This window comes from Cydia strobilella, chromosome 26, assembly GCF_947568885.1.
Source record: "Cydia strobilella chromosome 26, ilCydStro3.1, whole genome shotgun sequence".
NCBI lineage: Eukaryota > Metazoa > Arthropoda > Insecta > Lepidoptera > Tortricidae > Cydia > Cydia strobilella.
The window spans coordinates 1,043,877-1,054,233 of record NC_086066.1 but is presented as its reverse complement, the minus strand read 5'-3'; the positions used below and the strand labels follow the sequence as shown (position 1 = coordinate 1,054,233).

Below are 10,357 nucleotides of genomic sequence, written 5' to 3'. Positions count from 1 at the left end.
GATATCACGTTGGGGCGATTACCCTGGAGGCAAAGTTAGCTTGTTTGACGGTATTAAAAAATTGTTAAATAAAATGTCAATGGGCCGTTCTTTTTAGGCGTATAAACAATGAAATACCTCCTATAATTCGCGCAGGTGGTACAAAACTAAACATGTTTAGTAAATAAAACGTAAAATAAAATGTATTATGGGTTTTAATTTAAAGAAATCACAAATCGCAATCACACCAATTAATGTACACCACATTTAATCTTCACAACATTTGTTTATTTATTTTTTGGAATTAGAAGTACGAAAAAACTTCGAGGTCAAAATTACCCATAAAATTATGATATTTTGATCTGGTATCCCTAACATGATTGTTATGCAGCTAAATTAAGAAGAAGTTTAAAAATGGCTGACCTCAGACTCCTACCTACGTACGTAATTTGGGCGGATAATTTTACAAATAATGTTTTGTTAATTTGCGTAAATAATTGTGATATTTTTATTGAAATCGTTTGATTCTACATTGCTTTGAGTGTAACGTAATTTTACGATGTTATTCTCACATATTGCGTTAAGAGGAAGGTGTAAAATACCGTACTTACGTGTGAAAGGTTATGATCTCATATTTTTGCTCAGAGCGGCTATTACAGCCGATTACAGAACAATTCACCAGTATTTTATCAAAGTTCAAGCATTCAAAACGCTAACCATCACTATATTTTATAAGAGAAAGCACAATTTCATACAAAACAACGATAATTAAACAAGCAACGAACAAACATGACATGTCACGTACTTATTTGTTTGCCACAACCTCTGTTGTGGCAGCGGTGGAAAAGTGAAACTATGACAAGGACAAACAATAACAGCGCTTTCTCTGCTACTCCTACTGAAAGATACATAAGACTATCCCGTTCGGTAATTTTCCCCCACTCCTCATGACCGATCCAGTTATACTAGATTCATGAGTAGGAGCGAGAGCGACAGGGCGACGGCGACAGATAGTACGCTATTAATTCACTAAAAATTTCTCTCGTCTGTGAGCATAGCCAGTGTTGTTTGACACCTCTTTTCATAATATGTATATGATCAGAGGAGTCACTTAACGCTGGCCAGTTGTAAGTGTAAGGCAAGTAGGTAAGTTTTCATTTGTGAATTGGTTCGATCCGATTCGCATCTAGCCCGGCTCGGCGAGTTGGCGTTGGCGATTCGAACGGCATCGCCGACTCACCGGATCGGTTAACAAATGTTCGTTGTTCGCGCGTGGAAATCGCTACGTCGAGTTGATTCGAATTGCACGGAGACTTGATTCGAGTTGACTCGCCTGTAATGTGATTCGAATCATTCGAATCAGACAACTCGACTCGCCCATCGCTACAAAATCACAGACCTAAAATTTATGCTTAGTGGACACTTGATTTGTTGTTTAGGTTATTAAGTTATTAACGGTTAATAATACCTTTATCGATTGCCACAATAATATAATTGTGTTTAATGTACCGGATTTCATTTCGAGTATTTATTTCAAAGAATACAGTATGTTCGAAGTTCAGTAGACATCGACACGACAACAGCGGAGGCGCGCGAGCATTGAGGACGGCTGCATTCGTTTTTGACAAGTTGTTACTGCATATTTTTTTATAGAATAGAAGACATTTATTCAGAAAACGCTTAAATTCAGGTATTACATAGACAACAGAACTAATTTATTATTAATAAGCGTCACTGAAAAGGTTTCTACTCGGCTTAATGTCAAGTTACCACTTAAGGATCTCGACGCTGGTCTTCCGTGGAAACTGTTCCGAGAGAGCGCAACTACACGCTATAGTACATAATAATATTTTATTAATAGTTACACTATTGTCTTAGGTTTACCTGTAAAAATAGTTGTAAGCGTGGAAAAAAAAAAAAAAAAAATTATATAAGTTTTACATTCGTTATATAGTGTATAATACTAACCATATATTTAAGCTTTATGTGTACTAACAACAATGATCTCAGTTGGTCTATGAATAAAATTAAATTAAAATTAAATTAATTAAATAAGTGCAAAGTTTCAAGTAAATTTAATAATGAAAAATGAAAAAAATGAAAAATATATTTATTTTGCACACACAAAAATGGGAATTTGCAGATGGAGTATACATGAGGTACAGGTTGCGCGCATACAGCGGTACTTATATATATAACAGTATGAACAGGGGTCCCCAAACTAGGCATAGCCTGTATCTTGGACGACCAATTAGTGAATTAAAAAACTAGATTGAAAAAAAGTATGTCTAAAGGTAAAGATAGGTGCTAACGCTAATAACCTTAGCTACTTGCGTTGGTCAGTCTGTCAGTCAAGTCTCTTAAGGCTAAGTGTAATAAGGCATAATTATTAATATTTAGTTAATAACTACAAAAATTATAAATATTAACTACAATCATAGTGCAATCTATAATATTTTATTAATTTTGACATAATGCACACGCAAAATGCGATACTGTATGTTTGTATATCTGAGGTGGTCTTTTGTAACGTTCGGTAACGTTTAGGGAATGCACAATGAAACAACCCATATACTATCTCAAATAGGACTCATTTATTTTCACCAAGCATCCCCTTAATATATGCATTTCAATCTTTGTGTAGTAGGGCTCCATCCATACAGAGATCACGCAAAATAGGCGCAATATATGACGTCGAGTTGCGGAAACCAAGCCCGCGAAAACCTATAACCTACGGCTCCATTGATACTGTCGATGATTTCGCCAACGTCAAAGTGGGATCCACGTAGGATCGAATTAATATTTCAGCCAGTGTATGGTAAACAATAAAATTATGGGCCTCTAGGGCTCTAGCCAGACACTGTTAGAGGTAGAAATACCAAATGCGAGAGCACGACGTTGTTCGGTAGTTATTGTAGTTGTCTTGTAAAACTGATAGTTGGATTTTACGAGAAGCACGTGGACTACCGGCCGTTGACTCCAAAATGGTGGTTAAACACGCTTTGAGATTAATTCTCCATTCACTGCACACTACCACATTAGATTACTGTATAATAAAGCTATCGATATCACTTTGAACAATATTAATGAGCAAAAAACTAAGGAATTAATCACGAGGAATTAAGCAAGATGGCGTTTGAACCGGAAGTCCTAATCTACCTACATCTATTATGCATAAAAAAACACATGAATAAATGCATCTCAAAGAACCCAGTTACACAAGTAGTTTCAAAATTAAATCAACAAATGGAACACTATCATTCTCTTTAATACTAGGTACTGTAGGTATTCCATATGATATCAAAGAATCGGAATTAAAAAGTGTCCTGCATGAACAGGGCCGGATTTAAGAAAGAAAGAAAGAAAGAAAAGACATTTATTGTAAAGACCTTCTACAAACAGCGCCACCTCAGTTACAAAAAAGAACTTACTCACTAAACACTTATAGGTACAATGGTAGTTATAGAAAAAGGAGTAAGGTAAGTGTTAATGAATAACAACAAATTTTGGCGCCGCTATAGTGGCTACAAAAGGACGCCACTCAGCATATGCATATTTAGAGGTCTGGAGGCCCTGGGCAACGAAGGAGTGGAGGCCCCCCTGGCTCCAAATTATTTTCCGAACTCTCTATTGTAGGGACCCCTCTTTTGTAGGGGCCCGGGGCAACTGCCCCGGTTGCCCTCCCCTATATCCGGCCCTGTGCACATTAAAATTTAATACAAAAATTTAGGGTAACCCAAAGGATATCCTTCCTTTTTGAAGTTGGTGGAACATTAAATGTGACTTATCACAGAATAAGTAATAGAACTACCGTACAGAAAGGATACTTCCTACAATCCCGAAGTTTGACAGCGATTCAGGGTCGAACCGTCGAATCATGCTGTCTTTTTCTAATGTATGGCACTATTTAGGATTGTCAAAATTCAAGTCATTATCTTATTTGTGGTCGTGCACGGGACATCAAGTTGTGCCAACCCTAATGATTGCTCGTAGCAATGCCGAGCCGAGTAAAGCCCAGTTTGCCCGTAAGGAGTGTCCCACCACTGCTATTATTGACTAACTTTTACATCAGTCTCCACAATCTGAAGTTAATAAATTATAAAAACCTTCAAAGTATTAAGAAACAGATATATTTAAAACACTTTAAAAAATCGGCCAAGTGCGAATCGGACTCGCGTACGAACGGTTCCGTACACAAAAAACGGCAAAAAAATCACGTTTATATGGGAGCCCCACTTAAATATTTATTTTATTCTGTCTTTAGTATTTGTTGCTATAGCAGCAACAGAAATACATCATCTGTGAAAATTTCAACTGTCTAGCTATCACGGTTCATGAGATACAGCCTGGTGACAAACGGACAGACAGACAGACAGAGGAGTCTTAGTAATAGGGTCCCGTTTTTACCCTTTGGGTACGGAACCGTAAAAATCATGCTTCTAAAATTAGCCTGTCTTACAAAGTGAAATCAAATTTTCATTAACTACTTAAAGTTTTATCTTTGTTTTGTTTTGTTTTATCATGTTGATTAAAAATCTCTATTTTTAAGCTTAGAATAAATTTAAAAGTGGAAAAATTACTGCCTTGGGTGAGACTTGAACTCACGGCCTCTGGATAGATACTCCAGCGCTTTGCCAACTGAGCCACCAAGACCTCATCCATAGTCAGCAAATCTTCCCACTATATGGGTCTGGGGGACCGGCCACCGGAGTTCCAAGTCATATTGGAAATTCACCAGTTACGATGTGCTACCCATTCTAAATTAATTTTTAACAAGCAGAAACGTCTGCGATCGATGCTATTAAAAGTGGAAAAATTACTGCCTTGGGTGAGACTTGAACTCCAGAAATCTAGAGGCCGTGAGTTCAAGTCTCACCCAAGGCAGTAATTTTTCCACTTAAATTTATTCTAAGCTTAATAGCATCGATCGCAGACGTTTCTGCTTGTTAAAAATTAATCTCTATTTTTGGCTTTCCCTCCATGCTCCAAGTACAGTAAACTGCAGTGTTAACAGCAGGGTTTGCCGCGACCCCATGTTTTATTTCGTGGGACCCATTGGTTGTTTTAGCCTACATCGCATACGGCAAACGTGTCCCGCCCAGTCCCACTGACTCAATGAATACTATAAGTACTTTTTCTCACAATCTTCTTCCATTACAGATGGCCAGTTTTCGCCAGTGTGAAGAATAACATGTCACTAGAAGCAATACCTGTAAAAATGGAGATTGAAGAGGACTATGTGAAAAAGGAACCCGCTGAAGGGTTTTCAGAGGACTTCGAAAAGGAGTTTAATGTAAAAGAAGTGGTCAATGATATTGATAGGTCAAAGGAGAAGGATATTTTAGATGTAAAAGATGAGGAAATATGTCCAAATGAGGAGCCCGCAATAGTCAAAGAGGTAGTAGGTAATATTGTAGAGAATATTAAAAAGGAGGATAGTGTAAAGGAACTTGAGATACCAAGGGATGTAGAGGCAGAAGATAAGTGCTCAAATGAGGAGCCTGAAACAGTAGAGGAGTTAGTAAAGGACATAAAAGAGGAGGTATGTGTAAAGGAAGTCTCCAACGAGAGTCAAAGGGATTTAGAAAAGGAGAACTGTGCAAATGAGGAGCAGTGTGTAAAAGAGGAGACAGAGGAGATTGCAGACTCTGGTGATTTATATGAAGACGTGCTCCGAGCTTTGATGGACCCGAATTTGGCGAAGGATGAGATTGAGCCAGAATCTGTGCTCCAGGCCATGATGGTCTCTGCTGTTCAAGGTCAGTTGTCAAACAGCGTCTATTTTTACAAGCTTTTTATTAACTTGCAATGTACCTATGTAAGTAAGTATGTATGTGTAACTATGTTTGTACGGGTCAAATCTTGCAATTTAAATTTGACACACTTCCAGGTTTCCGATGAAGCTGAAAATTTGCATACATATGTAAGTCGAGTGACAATGCAATATTATGATACCATCAAGTTGATCTGATGATGGAGACAGGAGGTGGCCATAGGAACTCTGTGACAAAACAACGCAACCTAATTGTGTTTGGGGTTTCTAGAATTGTCTCGATGAGTATTAGTTGCCTGTGGAAAGAAAAGTACACATCCACTTGGTCATTAAAAAAAGGCGGTAAATAAAAAAAATTTGATGCAAAGAGTTGACTTCCCATAGAAAAATTTAATTTCGCGCCTTTTTCTATTGACAAAGTGGGTGTGTCTGAGTATACATAACATTCGAACTTCTTTGGGCATTTTTTCTCTAGCCAGTATCATTAGTACAATCAAGCGCCAAGGAGGCTTGAACCCACCAACTCGGGTTATTCTATTTAGTGCTTACACATTCACTGCCACAAAAAATAACAGTACTCTTACCATGCAATATCTTAAAGCGCCCGCTACGCGGGCTGTCGAGGCAGGGCTGTTCCCATGCAGCGCCATCTCATGTTCAGATATCCAAAATAAGTTGTTTTACAACCTTTTATTTATTTAACTTACAATGTATGTTCAATTTGACCCACTTCCCGGTTTCCGATGAAGCTGAAAGATTGCACAAATATGTAAATTGGATCACAATGCAATATTATTGTGACATAAGCTAGCCATACACGCACGGATTTGCCCGTCGGATCTGCCTGAAAGATGTGTCTGGCGGACACATCCGTCAATGTGTGGCGAGAAATAGCCACAGATTTGTCCGCCGGATGCCTGTCTGCTGCCCATCTGTGTCTATTTCTCGCCACACATTGACGGATGTGTCCGCCAGACACATCTTTCAGGCAGATCCGACGGGCAAATCCGTGCGTGTATGGCTAGCTATAGACCTGATCTGATGATGGAGACAATGCATCCTGAATGTGTTTGGGGTTGTTAGAATTGCCTCGACGATTATTAGTTGCCTGTTGAAATAAAAATCTTGTATCAAAAATGGAAAATTTGTAAAAAAAACTTGTTTTCTAATGTTTATAAATTTTTTTTAAGATTGCTGTAACAGGGCTTGCTCGGTCCGCCTGGAGCGCCTTATCGTGAACGAGAGGCGGCGCACCTGCCGCGTCGGGCGCCGTGTGTACAAGCTCGGACCACTCGACTATACCTCAAGTGTCGGCTACTACCAGCTGCGACGTATCAGACCGAAACATTTATCCGACTCATACCAACTACGAACCACGTTCAAGCGACCTAAACTTAACAGAATGTTAAATATAAATACTGCTGTAAAGTATGAATGTAACGACTGTGGGAGGGGTTTCAAAAGTAAGTCTGTTTTAACAAAACATATACACACTCATTCCCGACATGTACGTAACTCAGCTGGAAAATTTGTCTGTGATTTCTGCGGTTCTTTATTCGAAAATAAATTACTTGTGTTAGAGCATGAGAAAAATGTACATGGCGTTGTCAGTTTCATGTGTTCTGAATGTGAGTTTACAACGGAAAACAAGAAAAGTTTGCAAGCACATTTAAATAGTCACTCTGTAAATGGTGTGTTCCATTGTCGGCAATGTAGGTACAAAACTCCACGTATAGCCAGTTTCCGCATACATCTAACAATACACAGTAGCGAGAAACCTTACTCATGTGATAAATGCGATTTTAAATGCAAACGGAAATATTTTATGCAACAACACCAGGTCGTACACACGAATGAGAAACTATATAGCTGTAACATTTGTAACTACAAGGGTAAAAGACAAAGAGACTTACAAAGTCACCGTATTGTACACACCGGTAAGAAACGATTTGAGTGTAACGATTGTGAGTACAAATCTTTTACAAAGAGTGACTTACGTAAACATGTTATGATCCACACTGGACAGAAGCCCTATGAGTGCACCCACTGCGACTATAAGTCTAGTCGCAAGACATCCTTACGACTTCACCAAATGATACACTCCAACGATAAGCCTCTTTACTGCAACAAATGTAACTACAAGTGTAAAAGGAAAACAGACTTACTAAAACACGAATTGACACACTTAAATAATAATCCCGTTAAATGTAGTCACTGTGATTTCACGTGCAGGCAGAAAATTAAATTAAAAATACACGAGATGAAACACACCGGTGACAAACCATTTGAATGTAGCCGTTGTAACTACAAGGGTTATCGGAAACAAGACTTACAACTTCACGAGAGAATACACAAGATTGATAAAGACGTTAAGCCCTATAAATGCCGCTACTGCGATTACGTGACCAATACAAAAAGTACCTTTCAATATCACGAAATGAGGCACACCGGTGAAAAACCATTTAAATGCAACATTTGCGACTACAAATGCAGTAGGAAAGCGGGTATCAAAGAACATCAGAAAGTACATTCAGACGAAAAGCCGTTCAAGTGTACGTATTGTGATTATGCGTGTAAAGTAAAAAAATCCCTGAGAATCCACCTAATGATACACACGGGTAACAAACCCTATGAATGCGACTTTTGCGGCTACAAGGGTGCTATACGAACAGATATGGATAGACATCTGCTGGTGCACACTGGGGAGAAACCCTTTCAGTGTAGTTTCTGTGAGTTCAAGTGTACGCGCAAAACTCATCTGAAAAGTCACGAAATGAGACACACTGGCGAGAAGCCTTATCAATGTGCCCTGTGTGAATTTAGGTGTCGGCACATATCAGGTCTCCGAAATCATGTCTTGCAACACATGGGAGAGAAACCCTTTCAATGCAACGAGTGCGGGCACAAAACTCGCCGGAAAATAGACTTGCAGATTCATATGAGGATACACCGCGCGGAGAAACCGTACGAATGTGGCATATGTGGCTATAGGGCGAGAAGGGCGGCAGATGTGAACATTCACATGAAGAGACACAATACATTTGACATGGAAGAGGATCCCTTAGAAGGCTTAGAGTAATAAAGAGTTACAGTATTTTATAAATAGGTCATCCACTCTGAACTAAAAGCAAACGCTGCTCTATCGATGAAATTATTGTTGAAAAAAAACGCTTGTGTACGGAATCGTCCCTATGACGGATTTGGCCGCATTGACCACACTTGTATTTTTTTTAATTGATAAAATGATAAACTAATTTTGTATTAAAGGCATTATGCCATTGAGATTATCTTTTTGACATACATGAATAGCAGTTGCATATTTAAGTTAATAGAAAAGTAGTGGTTTATTTTTACTATTATCAAATACTCTAAGAACTAATTAAATTACTTTCTTATGAAAATATTCTAATTTGCGTTTTTACAAGTAGTCACACTACTATTTAAACTATAAACGAAATAAATATCATCCCAGGTAGCAAAGTGACGTCAGCGACGTACAAGTGACCTCATAATGACGTCATTTATACGTCATAATGACGTAAAGGACGTCATAATGACGTCTAAATGCTACCTGGGATATACTAAGGCAAAAATGACCAAGGCCTCCAGTGCGTTTTTTCCTTTGTATGTGATATTTATTTCGTTTATTATCAAATAAGCCTGTACAGGTTATTTTGTTCAATAAATGTATTTTCTTTCTTTTTGTTCTTTAATTTATTAGCAACAATCTGTATTCAGATAAATTTGGACACACCACGTAATTCTTCTGCTGCTGATTGTTTAAAGTTGTATCACCAAAACTCGTTACCTGTGTTACAATGAGGGCTACCGCGTTTAATTTCGCCGCTAGGGGCGTTAGTGTAGATGGAGGTCTTTCAAAATGTCAAATGAATAGAAGTTTTGAGGGTTTCAAGCTTTTTACTCGGGAATTTTCACTCCTTATTCATAATTGTGGTAAATCTTTGCCCATGTTTCATTAATCATGGTAAACAATAGATATAGCTCAATAAATGTTGGTAGTTTAAAGAAGTGCCAACTAAAATATATGGAAAATTAAACAGGTTGAAAAAAATTGCACATTTAGATGATAAATACCTATGTGTATATTAGGATCGTCGGCACATATGTACCTCACCGGAGAGGAGATGAAGCCGGGAAGAAGTCCCTTGAGGACATAATGAAAATCCTGAGTGAAATAAGGATCGGATTCCGGAGTTTGTGGCGACGGGTGCCCCTATCCTTCCGTCGTGTGCTCCGGATAATGTCGACGTTCGCCTCTTGTTTAAGAAAATCGTGGCCCTAAATACAAGATTAGCCGAAGTTATTATGAAGTTTGAAGCTAGCCTAGTCACTATCGCCGAGTTACGTGACGAAATTACATGTTCGCGGAATGCTCCAACTCGGTCGGCGGTTTCAAATTTCAAAAGCGATTATCGACCTGACACTTGTGTCGAGTCGGTTAGTTTAAGTGCTGCTGACACTGCAAAATGTCTCCTCCAAGTCACGTCAGCGTGCTTATGCTGACGTCGTCGGTCAGTCTGTCGCAGCTAACCGGGTCAACGCGCCTTCTAAGGCGTGTAAATCACGGGCTCCCCTTTTAGAGAA

The 10,357-nt window shown here is 38.7% G+C and overlaps 1 protein-coding gene across 1 annotated transcript; it reads left to right on the top strand.

Annotated features, from left to right (window-relative positions):
• The first annotated feature begins 5,144 nt into the window (after positions 1 to 5,144).
• Positions 5,145 to 9,241, top strand: LOC134753149 (zinc finger protein 271-like). Its single transcript, XM_063688938.1, has 2 exons — positions 5,145 to 5,738; positions 6,943 to 9,241. Exons 1-2 carry the CDS (start codon positions 5,171 to 5,173, stop codon positions 8,829 to 8,831), a joined length of 2,457 nt encoding a protein of 818 aa, XP_063545008.1. The 5' UTR covers positions 5,145 to 5,170; the 3' UTR covers positions 8,832 to 9,241.
• The last annotated feature ends 1,116 nt before the right edge of the window (positions 9,242 to 10,357 follow it).